Source organism: Corvus kubaryi, unplaced genomic scaffold (genome assembly GCF_017639235.1).
Source record: "Corvus kubaryi isolate FWS band 111438036 unplaced genomic scaffold, C.kubaryi_AGA036_p1.0 37308, whole genome shotgun sequence".
Taxonomy (NCBI): Eukaryota; Metazoa; Chordata; class Aves; order Passeriformes; family Corvidae; genus Corvus; species Corvus kubaryi.
The window spans coordinates 9,267,299-9,288,464 of NW_024581096.1; the positions used below are offsets into that span (position 1 = coordinate 9,267,299).

Consider the following 21,166-nt stretch of genomic DNA (forward strand, 5'->3'; position numbering starts at 1 on the left):
TTAGTGTCATTCCGTTATGAAAGTGGAAAAAGGAGTAGCTTAGGCTGGTGTAAAACAATTTTATCAGGGCCATGTTTCAAGATAACTTAAATGCTTTTATATAGAAACTGTTTATAGTGGAGGAATTAATTACTGTTTTATTAAAAATGTATTGTTTTATTACCCTCAGAAACTCTGTGAAGGAGGCTTAGTTCTTGCTTTGTACATACCTGAGCCTCACTGAGTCCAGTTTCCCATGGGTGGCTTTTCTGAGTCATTCTGTTGCTCATTTATATGAATTATTTCTCCTAAAGTGAACTGATTGTCTCATCGGTGTCATGACAGATAAGGCATCTGCCTTTAAATGTGAAAGCACCAGCTGTACCTGTGTACACCTTGTATGGGGTATCTTACCTTAACTAAACTCACAGGTTCTACCTCTTAGCTTAGGCATGTCAGCTGTCCCTGTCCAGAGAACAGCTACCACACTTGCCCTTTGCACTGGAGTTGATGCTGTTGAAGATATAAGTACAGAATAAGCCATTAAAGCTGAAAATTGGAGTATCTGCATTTTGGTGATACTCAGAACAACTGGAGATGTCAGACTGTCCAGCTTTTAACGTGCAGTGGTCAAGTGTCAAAATCAGCTTTGTGCCAGCTTTGGTTGCCAAAGCAGGATGGCAGGAGTGAGGACAAGCCTGTAATGCTCAGTTGATATAAGCAGATTTGCTTATATTCTGCTTATATATGCTTGCATTCAGCTACTGGTAACGGGTTAAGGCAAGAACTTAAAGCTACATGGGTTTTGGAGTATGCTTAAATCTTTATTTATTGGAGTGCAGCTGGAGTCCAAGCAGTTCCAGATTGGCAGAATCGTGCAAGCCGTGGAAGAGGTGTCAGAAGGGTAATTGATGGTTGCCCAACCAGTCAGGCACCCACACATGCAGGGTTAAAGTACTGAATCCTGATTTGTCTTTTGGGGTCATGACAAGTTGGGAACTGCAGCCAACAACAGCTTTGCTGTTTCTTGAAAGAAAATAAAATGCTTTTTTAAAATGAACTTGTTAAATTTGATGAGGAAGTTCAAAAGCAGAATTTGCAGTTGCTTGGATTATGGGCTGGTCTCTGCTTAAATTTAGTTCTCTGCAAAAACTGTCCTGGTTTGCAGAGGTAAAGTTGTGAGAAGCTTAGGTACAGCTTTTCAGAAGTTAGCTGTTAACATGCCTGTACAGAGAATCTCCCAAGCAGATTAAGTGCAGTAGCATGGTGTTTATTAAAAGATCCCCTCCACTCATGATCCTTTCAGGTACTGGGTTCTTGCACTGGCTATACCAAGTGTCTGGAGAAAGGGTCAAACAAATGCACAAGAGCTCTGTATTTGAGTGCTTCACTGTCACTTGAGAAATGCAAAGAAAATGAGGCATTTTTGGTTTATTCAAAAATTACAAAAAAATGTAACACTAGAATTTAAGGATAAGTGAATAATCCCCTTTGTCAAATGTGCTGAGCATAAAGCCTGCAGTGCAATTTTATAAAATAGAACACAGCTTGGATGTGTGCTTAATCCCACTGTAAGAATTGATTCCATTCCTTGAGTCGTCTTCTTTTGGATCTGGCTGGGACATGATAGGAACAGATTCAAGTGCCCTTTTCTTCTGTACTCTGTGCAACACAATTCTGTAGACCCCTGTTACGGAGCTGCGTGCTCCTCTTCCCCGGTTGTTTTGAATGTGCTGTTCTGTGATTCCCAAATCTTCCAGAATATTTTTCACTTCAATTTCTTCTTCTTTGAGTGTACTGACATCTGATAAATACTTTGGATCCAGTTTAAATGTCTGTAAGGGTTTGGGGAACTGTATTCCTTGCATCCATTCACTGTTCATAATCAGTTTGACAGAGTATCGCTTGGTTGGTACTGGCTGAAGGACTCCTTTTATCAGTTTCTGGCAATTTTCTGAGAGACAGGGAGGCAAAGTGTATGTGCCTTCAAGAATGCACTTTTTCAGTTTGCCTACTGTATCTGCCCGGAATGGCATGCTACCTGTCATCATGAAGTATAAGAGGATTCCCAGTGCCCAGATGTCTACATAGATGCCAATATAGTTTTCATCTCGGAAGAGTTCAGGAGCGGCATAAGGAGGAGAGCCACAGAAAGTTTTTAAAGTTTCATCTCTTTTACTTATTGTGCTGAATCCGAAGTCTCCCACCTTAACACAGGTGTTACTGGTGTAGAAGACGTTTTCTGCTTTCAGGTCCCGGTGAATGATATTATTGTCATGCTGTGGAAGAAGAAGAAAAGCTGGTATTGGTTTGTTCCCAAGAAAGTTCTCAATGGCTACCTCTAATTTGTTAATTACCCCATGGGAGAAAGGGAGTTATCTTGGGCAAAGTCAGAAACTAGTATTGCAGTTGGAAGATATAAATAAATTTAACTTAATTCTCCAAAGATAGGAGAAGAATTGAGTAGGGGGAGAAGAAGGATGCTGGGACTTTTTAAGCACAGCAGTCTCAACTTGTTAACTAATCATAACTATTTTCATGAAGCAAATGTATGAGGGCAATGTGGCTTATTCTACAAGAGACACCTTCATGTGCAAAATACGTTCAAATATGTGCAAAATAAGTTCACAGCACTTGTTTTTGCAGTTACTACATGTAACTTACAGATTTAAGCATTTAGTTCACCAACTGAACATTATCACAGATAAAGTAAGAAAGTTGCGACAATTACATTCTGTGATCTAATGTCCTATGAGGAATTGGTGATGGCAGGAGAAAAGGACCATAGACTTGTGCCTCGTAGTATTTCATTTTGCAGGACACCCAAGTTTAGTGGTGTCTTCTTCTAGTTTTAGAAATCTAAAATACATACACCGTAACTTCTACTTTTTTCCCTTGGAAATGTCAGAAGTAGCTAAGGACTCAAACTGAACTTGCTGTCTTGATTAAGTAAGAGTTTAGATTCATCTTTGGAATAACTAGAAGGAATGGATGAGCACTCTCTGCTTTATCCTTTGGAGTAACATCGTGCAGTATCTGGAGGCAATACGGCAACCCTTTGGCATCCTATTTCAACTCTCATCAGTAACAGCCAGGGACCCTCTGTCCTTGTGGACTGGCAGCAGTGAGATGGGATTTATGTAACCTGGATGTGATGACTTAGCAAAAGTGAAATGTGCAGAAGCCTTTATGTACAAGTGAGGAGGTTAGCCAGCTCAACAGTCTGTGTTTAATTCTAAGAAATAGATGTGGTGTAATGCTGACACGTAAATTCAGTTCCTGTAGCTGCAGGATGCCTGTCCTGTGAATAAGGTGTTGAAGCTAATCCACCACTTAAAGTACATACGATCATTTCGTCAAAAACCATAAGAAATGCATGCTGTTTATGTAAGCCACGAGCAGCGTGCGATGCAGTTTCTCTATGTCTGACCTGGGAACACCCTTGTTCCTGACTTCGCCAGAAGCTACTGCGTGGCAAGGAGAACATGAGCCACCGGAGGGCACCCTGAGCCAATTTTAACGAATGCTACGTCTCAGACTTGTAGAACAGTTCTCCGTGTTTTTATTTTTTTGAAGTAGCTGTAATTACTCTGCAAAGTTTAGAGGAGATGTACCGAAGTAGTTAACTGCTCCTTTTCTGCCTTGACAAGGTGCTTCGGGCTCTATACAGATAGCATCATCCTAAGTGTATATACTGAAGACTAGGCAAGAAGTGACTTGCTGGGTCAAACCTCACAGATTTGCATTGAAGTAAGGACCAGGAATTGACAGTCTTTAAGTGACAGACTCCCATATTCATTAATAAGTAAGCCGGATGTTTGCAACACCTAAGCAGCCTCTCTGGAAGCAGAGGAGTGACTGATGCTATGTTTTGAAACAGGGAGAGAAGAAACAAAGCTTTGTTCACTGGTGCCCACAGCACCTTAAAGCAAACGGAACACTGTTGCTAAAAGGATGATTCCACCACCCAGGTGTTCCCAGTTCAGCCTCCTTCTAAAAGCTGTCAACAGAGAGGCAGTAACTCGAGGTGGATGTGAAAACTCTCAGATACATTTAACATAGCTCTTCTGTAGCTGTTTTGCTTCAGGCTGTGGGCCTGAAGTTTTGGCTAACAGTAAACCTACTGTTGAAAGTCAAAAGAAATATCCACAAAATGTACTAAGAGTAGTGAGTGCCTGTGTAAGAGCAACTTACCATGTGCTTCACGGCAGACACAATCTGGGAGAAGATTATTTTACACTCTGTTTCTAGCAGCTTTCCTTCTGTACTGATTTTAGTGAAGAGCTCCCCACCTCCTGCATACTCCATCACCAGGTGCAGTTTTGAGAGCGTCTCCACCACTTCATACAGCCTGATTATATTTGGGTGGTGCAGCTTTTCCATGCTGGATATCTCACGAGACAGTAAACGTTGAGTCTTCCGGTCTAGCTTTGTCTTGTCCAAAATCTTAATTGCAACTTTCTCTGAGAAGAAAAAAATTTTTTCCATGTTGTTAATGCAATAGGTACAAACAGTAATACTATTTACTTACAACTATGTTTGGTTGTAGAAGTGCAGTAAAATTTCTCATTATTAGTATAAACTAAGTTGCAGGGGCCTACCTGCACTCTTCCATACAACCCCTGCCCCTTTCTGTCTAGGACATTCTATTCAGTGCTGAGGAAGCTGAAAGCTGGTAGAGTATTACAAGGGCTGATCAAATCATCTGCCTTGGTGTGCTTCGCTGTGACAGGTCTGAAGGTACAGCATCTGGTTTTGGTGTCCAGTGCTGGTAGAGAAAGTCTGTGCTTTTCTTGTTAGCTCAGAGCTCCTCAGATGAGCCAGGTACTTGGGGGCTAATAGAGGTGCTAAATTTGGGTGCTTTGTTTCAGACCAGACAGACAAACTTGCGGGGAATTTAGAGGCTTTGGCTATTTTATTCTGAGCAGTGAAGTAGAGTAAGTCGCAGGGATCCTGTAAAACAGCAAATCTAGCCAGCATAAGCTGTTCTGGTAATACAAAGCTGCTATTAAGTCCTACATGTTTCTGGAGCATATCTAAAGTGAAGCCATGGGCCATAAACCACATATATATATCTGCAGCTGCACCACATCATCAGGGTAGCTCAGAGCAGTATGAGTAGGTCAGTCACAATTGCCCTTATGTTTCTATATTAGTCTGTAGGTTACAGCTTTTGTCTTTGCTCTTCTGAATACAGCTGCTATTTGAAGGATTAGTCTGGTTAAAACAGGTTTACAGTGGCTTCGTATAACTTGTCAGGACAGCAAAATTAAAATGCATCACAGCAAGAAAAACAACTATTTATTCCTGGCAAGAAGGGATTTCTGGTTTGTTTTGTTTTGTTTTGTTTTTTTCCCTCAAGACTATCTTAGTCAAACAATCAGATTTCTTACTAATTAATCACTTTTAATAAATCTTTTAGAAAAAAAACTTCACCTTGGTTTCTAGTAAGCGGGAATAAATTAGGAAAAAAGGTATTGTTCACTTGTTGCTGTAAGAAAAGAGTGAGAAGGCTATTACATTTGTACACATGTTCTGGTATAAAAGCATTTAAGACTTTTTTACTGAATGTGATTAAGTTTTTAACTCAAGTTTAGTATTTCAGTATACATAAAGGAAATGTTAAGGATACTTATGCATGTAAAGGATACTTACGTGTGTACCTGTACAGATCAAGAAAATGCCACATTTGGTATATTTACATTTTTTTAGTATGATACATGCATCAATTGATATCCCTACTGAAGTGCAGCAGATGCTTGAAGCACATGTGATTCTTGTGGTGGAAGGTGCTGAATTATCCCTTTATGTGCCTGTTTTCAGGAGTCTGTGCTAGTACAGGGCAGTTCTCCCAGCCACACTGCTTCTCTAGGACTTGTTCCGTGCTTTCTAGGGAGCCCCTCAGGGAAGCAAGTACGTCCTGCGTGGTGTGGAGGTGGGGTGAACCAGGAGGAAATGCAGCTACTGACAGTGGTGCTGGCAGCACTCTGACTGCTGACCTAGTGAAAGACCCTCGTCATGTTCGTAGTACATTGATCTCAAACCAAGAGGGAAGAGCAGCAGCTTGCAGTAGGCTATATTTGCACAACTAAATGCTTATGGTTCTTACAATCTCCACCATGTAATTTCATCATTGCATCTTGATCTTTAGAAATTGGGGATATTTGGGCATTAAAATAAAGTATTCTAAGTTATATTTTTTTCCCTTTCATTTTTCTGGAATCTACTTTTCCTCGTGGTCAGTTTCCCTGCAAAGTTTTAAAAGGAAAGAGGAGGGGAAAAAAAATGTTTAGAACTAAGGGCCTGATCCTATTCAAACACCACCATAAATTCAGACCAAGCCCCTTTAAATCTACATCAGTGCAGTTGCAAATGCATGATATGCAAAGAAACCTAGAGTGCAAAAGATCTGGCACATTCCTTTCCTATTCTGAACTCTTCCTTTCTCCTTCCAAACAATGCTTGGTTTACAAATCCTCTATTACTCTTGCTTAGCAGCTGTGCTGAACAGAAAGGCATTTTTAGCAGGCAGCTTATTTACCAAAATAATTACAAAAATAATTGAAAGAGATTTTGATTGACTATATGCAGTGTATGCTGAGGTCTGAAAAGTGCTAGGTGAAATCTTAGTAAGAGAAACTAGGAAAAGGTTGGGAAATAACTTCAGAAAGAAATGGTGTATGCTGTGATGGCAGAACAAAAAAAACCACAAAACCAAGTTAAAATTGCTTTAAAAAAAAAAGTAAACTGGGTGCCTGGACATTCCTACTTTTCCAATTTGTGTCACGTTAGATGGACTTCTTGCTAGCTGTAAATTTTTGATGCTCTTAATTACTTCTATTCAGCTGCGCTCTCACTCTTCCTTTGTCAGCTGGAAGGCATGTAAAATAAAGGTTATACAGGGCTTAGGAATGTAACAGTCCTTAGCAAGAAACTCCATGGATATCTGGAGAAAATCTCTGCCAAAATTCAGGTTAATATAGTGGGCAATGCCCCTGAATAACACAATACACATAGAAACATAAATCAGAAAAGACCTCTAAGATCATAAAGTCCAACCTGTCAATCCCACCGCTAAATGTTGTCCCTAAATGGCACATCTACACATCTTTTAAATACCTCCAGGGATGGTGACTTCATCAGTTCACTGTGGAGCCCATTCCAAGGCCCAACCACCCCTTTGGTATAGAAATTTTTCCTAATGTCCAACCTAAACCTCAGCCTTCCCTGGCACAATTTGAGGCCATTTCCTCTTGTTCTGTCCCTTGCTACCTGGTAGAACAGGCCAACCCCCACCTGGGTACACCCTCCTGTCAGGCAGTTGTAGGGAGTGAAATGGTCTCCCCTGAGCCTCCTTTTCTGCAAGCTAAACACCCCCAAATTCCTCAGCTTTTCCTCAAAGGACTTGTGCTCCAGACCCTTCCACAGTTCTGTTGACCTCTGGACCTACTCCAGCGCGTCAGTGTCTCTCTTGTAGTGAAGGGTCCAAAATGAATGAAACACAGGATGTGACATGTAGCCTCACCAGTGCCCAGTACAGGGGGACAATCCCTGCCCTGGTCCTGCTGGCCACACTATTGCTGATCCAGGCCAGGATGCCCTTGGCCTTCTTGGCCACCTGGGCACACCCTGGCTCATGTTCAGCTGCTGTCACCAGCACCCCCAGCTCCTTTCCAGCCCCTCTGTCCCAGCCTGTGCCGCTGCCTGGGGTTGTTGTGACCCAAGGGCAGGGCCCAACACTTGGCCTTGTTGAACCTCACACCATTGGCCTCAGCCCATGGATCCAGCCTGTCCAGATCCCTCTGCAGAGCCTTCCTGCCCTACAGGAGATCAACACTCCTGCCCAATGTGGTGTCACCTGCAAACTGACTGATATTAATCAAGGCTGGGTCCAGTACTGAGACCTGTGGAATTCCACTAGTGACCAGCCCCAGATGGATGTAACTCCATTCAGCACCACCCCCTGGGTCCAGCCAGCCAGCCAGCCAGCTTTTTATCCAGTGAAGAGAGCACCTGTCCAAGCCATGGGACATGGCATCCGCATCAGAGCACCAAAGATTATTCTGTTGTTTTCTAAACAACCAAGACAGCCCTTGTGAGGGAAACAGGGTTCATCACCCAGTATGATCCTGAAGTTTTTTCCTCTCTCTTTCTCTCTCTCTCTCCCCCTCCCTCTGCTAGAAATCACGTGTCCTGCTGCAACAGATCACAAGGGCAACAGAAAAGCACATAGATGTAATTGTTGCAAAGGCTCATCTTAGTAAAAAACCAAAATTGTTTATTTTTTTGATACAGGATGACATGTAAGGGAGAGACCACGCAAAACTGGCAGTAACTGAAGAGCTGAACAGCCCTCTGACACATATACCACCCTCTACCACAGAGATCCAAACAGTATTAATGATGAAGCCTTTTATTTACATAATCAGATTTAAAAAAAAGACTTGCGCTCATTAATACTGTGTAGGAACATCATTTCATTGCCAACACAACAATGTGTATCTACTGCAAAAAACAGAATCCTCTTTGTGTGTGGTGGTGGTGAGTGTGTATACATGAATCCCTGTGTGCACGTTCCTGTTCTTCTGTCCATGTACCGTATTTTATTAGATACAGATAAGCTCACAGGCAGAAACAAGTCAGAAAATGTTTATCTTTCTTTCTTCCTTCCCCATGGCAGTTACAAACTTAGCATCAATAAATCAACTCCCTTTCTAGTGAATATTTGAACAAAAAAAGTTAACAAACAAACAAAAGAAAAATAATTTGAGAGGTTTCTGTTGAAAAAGAACCTTTTCCAGAAAAAGTACAGTTTTGGTTTTGGTATTTAGTTTGTCTGAGCAATCAGCTCTACTCAGATACTAAAGCAACCTGTTTCCTAAGTAAGCTCAGCAAGTAAAGGGTTCATCCTGATCAAATTTCTAACTGCCTTTCATTAGCATTCCTTATGTTCCCAGTACAGGAGCAGCACCTCCTCCAACAGTAAGCACAAAACAGTTACCTCTGGAAGAAAAAAAAAAATCACAGAAGAGGAAACAACTTGTTGTGGGCCAAGTAAAACAGAGATGCTTTGCTGAAACAAGCATAACCAAAAAATCAACACACAGTTAAAGCAACCCTTGGGTGTTGGCAGGCTTAAATGTACTTAAAATTAAGTACCAACAGTTGCCCACTTAGATTCCCAGGGCAGCAACTGCTGCACCCGAGTGACAACTGTGACTTTTCACCCCTCTTATATCTGGGCTGAAAGAGGTGATTAGAGAAAATAACAACAGATAATACAGTTTGGGGGCATATCTTGTTCTCTCACCTGTAAGAGGATGAAGGGAAGGGGAGCAAATCAAACTGAAAAGTAAAGACTGTGAGAAGAAAAGCAAGACAGTAGTGTACAAAGATACAGAGAACACCAGTCACCCTGATGGAAAACAACAATTTATATTATTGTCAGACAAAGGCAGAAGAAGAAAGAGGACAGCTGATAATTAAAACGAGAAAAATAACTGACAATTCAACACAAACACCAGTTTGGCAATACTAGAGCTTGTTTCCCTGCACCTGTTCCTCCTATAGCCCCATCCCAGCTTTTTACAGTGAAGAACCATCAGCAAATGAGTAGTAAAGTGGGCATAACACTTCTCACCAAAATTACTGTGACCAAATACAATTTTTGTCCATACTAGTAAAATTTATGATGAAACAAAGGAAGCCTTGCTACCTCTGGCTGCAGGCAGGAGCATGCCTGGCCCACTGTCCTGGGCATTCATCACCTGTATCCCTGCAGGCCAGGCGCTGGGGCAGGGGAGAGAGCAGATGGACAGGGCAGGTTGTAGGAGGGGAGGCACAACACCACACTTCTAAGTGTGGAGTGTTTGAGCCACAGGATGAGATGTGTTAACTCCATGAAGTGCAGCGATGACCTTCTCCTGTAATAGCTTCCATCTAGAGAAAATATGCCTAGTTTCTTTAAAGCCTAATCCAACCCTGAGCATTCATGTATGACTCTGCCTATAGATAAACTCAGTAACATTAAAAAATACACACACACACACTATATATGTATTTAGGGTTCACACAGCATCTTTCTTCCCATTGGAAGCTATTTATATACAGCACTCAGCATGCAATGGTGCCTACCTTTGGTCAGGGAATGTATTCCAAGCTTCACTTGTGAGAAATTCCCATTTCCTATTTCTCCTCTGACTCGATAGAAGGCAATTCTCTTTCCCAGGGTTAATTCTTTCACCACTTTTTCATTATGAGACATATCCTGCATTAGTTTCTCAAAGGGGGTCAGCCTGTTTTGTCTGCCCTCTTCATCTCCTTCATGGCACTCCAGGTGCCCATCATCTTCTCTGCTGTCCTCATGATGCCACCTGGAACAGCGGTATTTTCCAAGACTTCCTTCATTCACATATCCTGTTGTCATAGTCTATAGGGTAATCACTTCCCCATTTAACAAGATGTCCTGAAGTTTAAATGAAGTAATTCTGTATGAATGTGCAATCCTGCACATTATGGACACTGTGACAAATGCAGCAAAAAAAAAAAAAAAAAAAAAAAAATGCAGCTTACAGAAAGTCCAAAGACTAGTTTGAAGATTTGTAAATTTGTTCAAAAACAAATCTGGCACATCTACATATTGCACCTCTTGTTCAAAATCAGAGATAAAACTGGAAGCTGTATAAATCCATTCCTCACTAACAGATTTAGTGTGTCAGGATCTTCAGCTGCAAGGTAAAAGAGGCTTTGCAATTAAAACTATGAACTTTGTGCAAGAAAGCAGTGGGGTGCTCACTGTCTATGCAGTACATTTGACACATGCAAAATATTTGACACAAATTTTCAGACTTTAGCTTGATGGTTTGAGAACTAACTTGATAGATAAAGGTCAAACAGAAAGCTGATTAATTGCTCTGAATAAATCTAGATACTTCTAGTTAATTTTGAATAGCTGACCTTAAGAGCGTAGTTCTCCTTAATTCTGGTAGAAGTCCAAAAGCTAACTGTAGGGATTGCCTTTGATTCATTCTTCAGCCTGTGAGCTTGTCACTGTACCTTGGAAATGTCACTTGGTGTTGAAGCCTTGCTGTAAAAACTACGTTGCCCCTCCGTTTCTTTCCCATGGTGTGTTCAACAAAGCAACTGATTCTGGAAGATGACAGGAAAAGCATAATCTGTGCACCAGGCAAAAGAAATGCTGCGCCTCAGTATCCCTGCAGTCACATGGCAGGACAATACAGGATTAAGTAACTGCAATGTCATGTTAACCCTCCTTTATTTAGATGAGCTTTCTTTAATGCCTTGAGCCTTCTCAAAATTTTGCCAGACGCGTGATGTTCCTAAGCAGACATATGAAGAAAGTATATAAAACCTTTACATAACAGCCATACACTTCACTGAATGACAGCATGACCCATACTGTTTCACCAGTTTAACTCTGGCAGCACAGACATAGAAGTACTTACCCTAAATACACGAGCAACCACTTACCCTTAAAGCAGCACATCACTTTTTTCTTCTTTACCTTTCTTTTTTAACCTTGAAAAGCAGGAGTTGATCAGCAAATGCTGATCATGCAGCCACACGCCTGAGGGTGGTGAGCTGGGCACGAGAGCTCTGAGACAGCACAGGCAGCGGCAACGCTCACCTCCCCGGCTCTCAGCCTGCAGCACTCCCGACTGGTGGACACGGGAGACACCCGACTGCCAGAGCAGATGCACCCGACTGAGGGGGAGTGAATCAGACCAGTAAGTAACTCAATGCCTGAAGCTTAGGTAGACAGTCACCTAAGGTGCCACACTAGCAGAGGGCATGTGACATTTTGCCAGGTGGAGCTGCCCTCTAAACCCCCCCAATCTCCTGTGTGAGCAAGAGGAAGAGAGGTCAGAGGCACGACCTAAGGGCAAAGAAAAGGCAGCTGATGATGGTTTCATTAAATGGGAACTGGGGTGGCACAGAAGCACTCGTCTGCTCCTTCAGAGAGGCCAAGGTGACCGACCCAGGCTCTGGGACACTGCTCCTTGCCTTGAGACACATTGAAGAAATTTTGCAAGCCACTTCACCTCTCTGTGCTGCAGCCACGTTGCCAACAGACAAATCTGCCTCAGGGTGAGGCAGAAAGCCTGGCTTCTCCTTCCCCTCAGAGTCCGTGACTCTCTCACCTCTCTGAACCAGGGATGCTTCTTACTGTGTGTGCTGCAAACTTAACTGATGCAGTTTGTAACTGGAACAGAGGGAAAATGTACTTCTTCCAGAATGCCTTCATTACTCTTTTTGGCTTACTCATGTTTGAAGAAAAGGGCCCTTTCATGGCTGACATAAACTTAAAATAATACATAATTGTATTATTCTCTGGATGTAAATAGAGTGAAACTTGTGAAAAATACTGTATGTATACATACAGCCAAATGGCCAAATCCTGAAATTCTTATTAGGGAAGAGACCAAGTGACAAATGAGAAAATTCTTCTGTATTCTCCCACCAAGCCGGTCTTTCTTAGCACCAAATGTTCCCCCTAATTTTATTATTTTATACCTCAGAGGAAAAAATCTATGTGGAAGGACACTCCATCCACAGGAAAACTGAAAACCTAAACCCACACCTTACATTCTGTTTTTCCTCCATTTGGGGAAAGGACGGTTTCTTGCAGGATGGCCTGAATTCTGGCCCACAGTTGTTTTCTGCTTTAATCTGTTCGACATCACAACTGTAAAAGTATTTCAGGTAATAAAAAACTCTTTACATGAAATTTCACTATTTCACAGTTTAAATGGTGGATGACACTCTAGCAGAGCAGGGAAGCCACTCATCTGCTGTACAGTGTCACAGCAATTCCGAGGCAGAATTCTGGCCCCATTCTGCTCTTTGATCTTGAGAACAGCAGCACAGGTTGTCCGTATGAAAAGCCTGGAAACCTCCACAAGCAATGTCAGGCATGCCATGTACAAACTATAAACTATTATTTAAACAAGTGTCTTTAGTTGGGCAGTGACATCCTCATAACCAGAGAATAGCTGTAACTTACGGCTATAGCCTCCAGAGTGGCAGGTATGGACAATTGTGCTCCTGCAAAAGAAGAAACACAGAACTACTACCATCTTCTGCAAAAATTATCAGGGGCCTTGCAGTTAACTGGCTGTGCAGAAAAGGCTGACTAAGAAGAAGGATTTCCTTCAAAAAACTTGTGTAGACAAGCCCCTCCTGAACATTCCATCAAAGCACAGAAGGCAGCTAGCCAGTCCACATGGATCACAGAGACAAAATTCCAGAACCCTGTCAGGACAGAGGAGCCAAGAGAAAGGTAAAACTGCATTGAGGCATCAGCACACAGCTCTTCCTTAATTTGCTCCTGCAGAATTTCTCCTGTGGCTCAACATGCTCTTTTTTAGAGCACAGCCTACCATTAATCTCCCTTTCAGGACTGATGCTTAACTGTCAACCCTGCAACCTCCTGGCACTTGGCCAGCTGGCTAGGCTTCCCCTGTCTTTTGAGATGAGCTATTTCAGTATACCTGGTGTTAGCAGTACATATACCATCTATTTATGGCCTACATTCCTTCCTGTAATCAAACCCAGCAAAATCTATCCTGGTATCATATAAAAGGGCACTGACTGTAAAAGAAAATAATTCTAAGACAGAGGAAAAGCAAGGAAATCAAGAGTGATCCAAATACAATGAAGGACCAACAATTTTTTTTCTCCAGTCTGGCTGACTGGTGACCTGAAGAACCTCTCAAGAATTTATCTGACCAAATAGTAACTTTAAAAAACAAAATAAGCGAACAAAAGAAAACCAAAACCAAAACAAAACCACCATAAAAAGCAACACAAGACAGATTGAACAAATGTATCAATCCTTTAAGACCTGTGCCAGCCTAACACTGCTGCAGGCTCAGTTTAAACCCTGCATCACAACTCTGAGGAAGTTCTGAATGAAGGGAAAAAGAATTAAACCAAGAAAGAGATCACTGGGTATACAGACTTTGGTTCCTAAAATCCCATCTTCATAGATATATGAAAAGTGACCTGGTTTTAAGCAGCTTTGAATGGAGCACATGAAAGCACAGAAGCAGTTAGACCAGCGCTCCAAGCACTGTGTTTTACAAATTGGTCTCTTTCATTAAACCTGTCTTTCATAGAGGCAAAAAGCCACTTGGCTTTGAGTGCTTAAACTGCTGCAGCTCCTATTACAGTGAATATGAAGGAAGTCACACTGGAGGGTCTCTTACCACTCATTTTGTCAGAATACCAGGTGGTTTTAATGAGGATGTCACTGGATATTGCAACTCATTCACTAGAGCTCCCTTTTCAGCCCCTCTGCTGTCTAGTTTGAGGAGATGAAGATTTTTAAGGTATTTCCCTAGGGTAGGGGATTAGTTCAATTTTTTTAAATCCCTTGAAGAACAGCATGTCTCGTGGTTAGTAGATTACATGCACCATGCGCCCAGCTCTGGAACAAAACTGAATTTAAAGTAGCAGGGATTTTTTTAAAGTCATCTGCAAGAAAAATATCGACCCCTTTTTTTTAATCATAGCTTTGAAAGTTCAGTTGTTGCAAGAAAATACCAGCAACCTAGTATACTGCTGTGTATAGAAGACCTATCTTTTACAGAAGATGAGAGCCCAGCAGAACAGTCCCCCAAGACCTGTGGCACAGACCACAGGTGACACAAAAGCTCTCCTGTACAGACAGACACCACAGGGAAAGTAATAGCTCCACTTCCTTGCTTATGCGCAAGTAATATTGAATGCATGGCTGTTGTGGCCAAAGGAAGTCAACATTTGTTCAAAGTTTGCCCTGAGCACATTTTTTTGATTTACATGAGAAGCACTTTCAGTCTTATTTCTGTGAATGCCAGAAAACAGAATGACTATATAAAATACACCCCAGAGCTTCATGTGAATTGTTAAAAAGACCCAACTATTCAAAATACAAAATATAGCGTGTTTCCAGGCTGAACACAGACTTGTATGTTCCCAGCTCAGGTAGGAGGAAATACTAACAGAACCTCCAGAAACAACCTGCCCTCTCTGCCCAGGCCCACACACCACCCATTTCCATATATCCCAGAATTGCTACTGTTAGCTGGCACAGCATTCTGTTTGCCAGTTACCACTTGATGAAAACCAGACACAATGAACACCATTCTTATCACCTTCCTGCTGTGCCTGGGAATGTTTTGATAACAGCCACAGTGATGAGCCTGGGCTGGCAGGTGGGCAGGGCATAGCTGCTGGTTCTGTGCTGCTGCACTGGACAAGCTGGAACTATGGAGTGAACTTGAGCTGAAAGGACTGTGACCTGTAGATGACATGGGAGCAGGTACCTCTCAAAGTGTCTGTGGCTGCGGTTGTGACTGTGCCACAGCAGGTTCACCTCTGGAGGTATTACGACTCATGGAGGCCACACTGGAGTTGGTGCACCTCAAAGGGCTGTGCCTGAGTGAATCTATGCCGCAGCAGGTATAGCCCTGAGGAGACTGTGGCTCACAGATATGGCTCCACTTGAAGCAGGTGCAGCCCTAAGGCACTTCAGACTATGGGTAAATCCAAGCTGCAGCAAGGGCTCGGGGAGCAATGTCAAACCATGACATGTTGGACTCAATCGCCTTAAGAATCTTTTCCAACCTAAATGATTCCAATGTTCTTAGCCTAAGACATGGCATTGTTTTCCCACAAATATTAACAGGGAATATTAACATATGCATCAGCCCTGGCTGAAAGAGAACATAAACACCTTCAAGGCTTCTGTACAAAACCTCACTTATTGGCCACAGCACCAAGAAGGGAAGCAGGAAGAGATAACAAACAGTTGCACAATGAAATCCTGTTCTACACACCATTATCAAACCAAAAAAACCCAAGAAATCCTGGTGTAAAAAGAAAAAAACAGCCAAAAAATACCCCTCCCCACTGGAACACACTAACTCTTGCCTGCAACTTAATTCTGTAATTGTGACTTATAGCAGATGACAGGGGACTCTGCAACCTATTTAGAAGTTTAATAAGTCTGAGCCCTTCATACTGAAGTAGAATACAGGTGGATGCTTACTCAAGTGTCCCCTAACCTCAGCAGAAAGACTAAAACGTTCATCTTTTGTATTGACCCCACAGTCATTCTGGGATGGATCCCTAAAGACAAAAACAATTACTTAGAACCTGATGGAACAGGATCTCTCAAGGCTTTTACCTGACCAGCCCATTGCCAGACCTGCTGACTGAGCATTACCCAGCACAGGTCACTGCAGCACAAAACTATAGATCTAAGCAACCTCCCACATTTATTTAGTCCAACTTCCTTCTTGCCAAAACCAGAAATGAGAAATAGAGGAAAACCACACTGGTGTGCCCTATTCTGTGGTCCACCCCTAAAAGGTCTCTCCATGATCTTCAACAAGCAGTCCCTGGCTGTGTCCAGGAGTGCTACAGCGTGACCCACAGAGACCCATGCAGAGGGACCCCCAGGCTGGGCCAGCACAAGCATTCACCCACTCAGGTTGCCAGCACCTGTGTGGCAGCAGCAGCTCAGGGAGTCCTGCAGGGCCACTGACAGACACTTCATGCGACACTGGTGTCAGGGTGCAGCACAAACTCACCTTCCCACCTCCCCAGGGGTTATCTGCTGACAGGCTGGAGTAAGCTCTTGGCGAGATGAAGGAAGGCTGCAGAGAGCCCTCAGCAGTCAGAGCTTACATAACGCTGCCAACACAGGTTGGGTGCCACCCAGCTAGTGGAGTCTCACATCAAACCCGCTGTCTGCAGTGTACAGGGCATATGGAAAAGATAATCAAAGCATAGCAATCAATGTAACATAAACAGTACCAAGCAAGTACATTAAGACTTGTGAAATAGAAACTAAAATGGGGGAGGGGGGGGAACTCCTTTCATCCTTTCACAGCAATGCTGATAAAACAGCTAGAAAGAGAATTAAAATTAATTAGTCTTTGAATTATGCAGAAAATAGCATTAAAAACAAAGAAAAATAAGAATTTATTAGTAGAACCCATTGATTTTCCAGGTCTTTGAAATACATGGGAGGGATTAATTTGAAGTCTGACTGTATTTTGAAATTAAATTTTCCCTTTCAAAACTTTAGCCTGGCCAGTCTATTTTGTTTCCTTCTTTGACGTATAATGCAAATGAGGTCAATTTAACTCAGAATTGTTCTTCCAAGATAAAATCAATTTCCATTAAGTATGTAATCTGAGTCAACAGACATGCAACGAAGTCTTTATTAGCCTTTTAAATAACAGAAAAAAATTACAACCAATTTGGTTATTTCACTAAAATTTAGTTTGACTCATTTTTCAGTGAGAATAAAATAAATCCTCTGGATAAAGCAAGCTATAGTCCAAGAAGTAAGAAACAGGCAATACTTAAGAGTCCTGCTGAAATCACTGAAGAAATCAGTTTTCACTTACATCAAGAAAATGATTGCATATTTAGGCAGATATGCATTGCGAAGAAGATGGCCTGCAATAAAAACATACTATCATTTTCAAGGAAGAGAAACCTAAAATGTGTTCTCATACAAGGAAAGCAGAAAGTGTTCTGGCTTATATTGTCTATCACAGTTTTCTTTCACTACTCCCCACTTACTAGTTGGGCCTTAGCAAATAGGAACAACTCTGGCTGATTACCTCTTACAAGGTAATCAAATTCAGTTGCATCACTCTATATGCACGACTCAAAAGTACTGAGTACTAAAAGGCTAAGCATTCTAAGGTCATTTTTCAATGTAACTGGACAGAATATAAGCAGCTGATATTATTCTCCAAAGACCTACTTGAAAATATATAAATCCTGCACTGCACTTTGAAATATACTTTATACTGACTGGAGTTTCCAATTGTTCAGAGTAATGTCTAAGACACTTGATATTTACCCTGAGTCAGTATTAACAAAACACTGCATTACAGTAATTATATTAGTCACTAATAGAAGACACAGATTTAGAAATATAGTACCCACATAAAAGTGGTAGGAGAGCAGCATCATAAAGACTGTCTGCTTGGTTTTAAAAATGCTGAAGAATTATCCCCTGAAACTGTTGTTGCAACTTCTCTGCCCCTGCCAATTTTAAACATCCCAAAGTGACTGCAGCTTTGAGAACTTCTAGAGCTTTTAGAGAATAAAAACCTAGACAGAAACACAGGTATTTGTATTTTTTATCTGACTGACCATCAGACTGGAAATGTCTAGAATATACCAGAAAACAACATGGAAATGGAAAACAGTCCCAGACATATTTCTCGAGTAATTTGTGAGTGAAGCATGTTCTCAGAAGGGGTCCCCTTGCCATGCACAAGTCCTTCACACCAGCTCCCATCTCTGGAGCTCTATTTGGGTACCACATGCTGAAAAACCTCTGCATGTGGCAGTGCACTGCTACCGGGTTTGCCATCTGTATGACCTCCCCAAGCTTTGCAGGCACAGAGCCACAGAGCAGGGGAATAAGCACAAGCTCCCCAGTGTTGCTGAAGCTTTGATTAACCTCTGGAAACTGCTTAATGCACAGCACATCTTCAGGACATGGCAAGGAGCTTAGCAGGAAGAAATCTGATCCTATTTGACAGGTCGTAAGTTACTGATCTCTGTGTATCAAAGAAATCTTGCTCACCAAAGATTCCTCTTCCACTGGATTGAGAACAGAAGTGAAATTAGGATAGGTATTTTTAAAACTGGGGCCTAGAGAAACAGTACAAAGGGAGCAAGAAACATCCAAGACAGCCTGCTGCAAATTGAAATGTTCTATCAGCTTCATCACTGTGGTGCACAACAAGGATCCTAAGTGAGGGATATTAACCCAAACAGGATAGAGCGCAACTCTAGATTTTGCTCTTCTTTTACAACTTTGGCTTCAGTGCTGCAGCTTAATGCTTCGCATGCATCCTAGGCTTCTTTTAGGACCCTTTTTTTTTCCCTTTTTAACTGACCTGGTTTTGGAGCACTGAAAAATTCATAATGCTGTCTCAGACTGAATTTCCAAACGCAGCAGTATGTGCCAAGAAAGTTGCCAGCACATTTAGGCAACTGACCTCTCCCGATGCGAGGATCAGCAGAGCAGACAGTGTTTGAGGGCAAGCACAGACCAATACCTGGGAAACTGCAGAAGAGGAATACTTCAGAGCTCCAAGCAATACAGACCTTGCTACTGATCCACTGACAAAGTCAGTGAAAAATCTGCTGCATCTCAAAGCCCTAAAACCCATCCTACTTTTCATATCACATTTAAACAGTGAAAGCCTTCCAGAATTGAATTAATATTAATGTTAATCAATTTGGCTAGCATTTAATTTCATTAGGTAATCTTATAGACATTTGTTGAGCATCTGTCCTGGAACTCAGACTATTAATAATAACAATAATATTGTTATTATTATTATTATTGCTGCTGTTCTCATTACTATTATTACTGTGAAAATGAAGGGTTATGTGAACTATGTTCCATTAGAAAGAATAGTGCAAATCTGAGTAAAAAAGATCTTAACATTTACAGCTGATATTTTGTTAAAATGGTGAAGAGTAACAACACATTCAATGTTCAAGTTTAGGGAAGAGATTTTGACAAATCTGCAAAAAAGGAAATTAAGAAAAAAATCCATGGTATTACATGTAACTATTATTACTCTACGGTATTACACAGATACTAATTACATTCCACGATTTCAAGGAGTATAGGTTCAGTAAGGAAGCAGAAAGCAAATAACATGCAGAAGTACAGCACAAAAAAATTTTAGAACATCTTTAAGCCATAATCTTCCCTGCAAGCATCCACTCCCCTGATGCAGTTCTGTGGACAACAACCATTCACATAACACAATCCAAAATCCCAAGTTTATTTAGCAGTCTATAGGTAAAAGACTCCAGTTTCTCACCTTTCCTCAATCTTCTCCCTGAAGAAATCTGCAGGAGAATTTATCCAGAAATGTATCTGAGACTAGAGGCATGCAGATGACTTTATAAGCTATTCCTATTAGACTAAAGTTCTAAAATAGTAATCTATTTTAAAGTAGACAACAATGTAATGCTGCTAGCATTTCATTCACTGACTAATCTATCCCGGATTTGCTTAATGCTACACCCCGTTCCAGCAGCCTTCTATCAGTTCAAGGAAAAGCAGCTGTTTGAGTGCAGCAGAACTCAATGAAAAGCAAAAAAATCTAGTTTCATTTTACTTTGTAAAGCAGGGGGAAAAAGACAATAGGAAAACAATCAGTGGAACTAGTTCACAACTAGTGTTTAGGAGAAAAGAGAAAGAAAACAGAAAGAAAATGGACAGAGTCAAAGTATTATAAGGGTCTATACTACTTTAATGGTGAGAATTGCTTGAGCATAACTTATTTTTTCCATTTATGACTAATTAAACTATAAAACCTATTGAGTGGGAGTTTTGTTGAGACACTTAAGAATGACACTGCTGTTTAAGTGGTATGTACATGAAATTATATACCAGCAGGAAAACATACTGAGAAAAAAAAAAGGCTTTAAAACCATAATGATGCCTTTGTATACTACTAAAGGCAACACAATGTCACTAGCGGTTCATGTGATTGTACATTTAAAAACATCAAGTTATAAGACCTGCTAAGGTTTCTAGGACAGTTTTTGCCAATAGGGGAAAATGGGAACCAGAAATAAGTGAGGAACAGTCTGTTCAGTTTTTCCAAACCCAGCAGGCTAACACCAGGAGGCCAGCAAGATAAAACAAGAAATGCTTAATGTGGCCCTGCAATCTGAACAAATTGCATCTGGCATTCCAGAAGGTCACAATCTCTCAGGACAAACTCTGACTTATCAGGTGCTTATGCAGGGCAGGATGTCACCTGCTGTCAGGATGACAGTCAAAGCCTCTGGCAGTAAAAGGCCTAGTTCTCATGCGCCGGGTGCATCACCCCAAGCTCAAAGGCATGATGGCAACACTTTCTCTCAAGAAAGGGCACCCTTTCACCTTCCTGATTATTAAACAAAAGCATCACAAGGAACTGCAGCAACAAGACCAAAATCTTTTTACTCTTCACAGCATTTTACAAATGACATCATATCATTTTAGCACCACAGTGACAGCAGGAAACAGGTCAGGAAATAAAGACATGCAAAGAGGTGCATGTTGTAACAGCTGTATTTTCAGGTAAAAGCGGATTGATTTGTTTCACCTCCTATATCCTCAATCTAGTAAACAGGTTCC

The 21,166-nt window shown here is 41.5% G+C and overlaps 1 protein-coding gene across 6 annotated transcripts; it reads right to left on the reverse strand.

The window, feature by feature from the left end:
* Window positions 1–1,395: 1,395 nt before the first annotated feature.
* On the reverse strand, window positions 1,396–20,026 carry NIM1K (NIM1 serine/threonine protein kinase). Of its 6 annotated transcripts, none has more exons than XM_042028414.1 (6): window positions 19,857–20,026; window positions 19,017–19,084; window positions 10,936–11,127; window positions 10,114–10,500; window positions 4,174–4,442; window positions 1,396–2,258 (listed from the first exon to the last, which is right to left on the reverse strand). In XM_042028414.1, the coding sequence occupies exons 4-6, from the start codon at window positions 10,403–10,405 to the stop codon at window positions 1,509–1,511; spliced, it is 1,311 nt and encodes a 436-aa protein (XP_041884348.1). In that variant the 5' UTR covers window positions 10,406–10,500; window positions 10,936–11,127; window positions 19,017–19,084; window positions 19,857–20,026; the 3' UTR covers window positions 1,396–1,508. The 6 variants fall into 6 exon arrangements, with proteins under 6 accessions (XP_041884348.1, XP_041884349.1, XP_041884346.1 ...); XM_042028415.1 differs by lacking the exons at window positions 19,017–19,084; window positions 19,857–20,026 and adding exons at window positions 13,004–13,044; window positions 18,915–19,004; XM_042028412.1 differs by lacking the exon at window positions 19,017–19,084.
* Between the last annotated feature and the right edge of the window lie 1,140 nt (window positions 20,027–21,166).

What these genes read in the sequence shown, in the direction of transcription:
- NIM1K (XM_042028416.1), bottom strand. Translation starts at nt 11,006, where the DNA reads ATGAATCAAAGGCAATCCCTACAGTTAGCTTTTGGACTTCTACCAGAA. An exon ending in AGGAGAACTACGCTCTTAAG is followed by an intron (nt 10,353 to 10,935) that starts GTCAGCTATTCA and finishes CCGCTGTTCCAG; the next exon opens with GTGGCATCATGAGGACAGCA. An exon ending in TGTCTGCCGTGAAGCACATG is followed by an intron (nt 2,259 to 4,173) that starts GTAAGTTGCTCT and finishes CTTCTTCCACAG; the next exon opens with CATGACAATAATATCATTCA.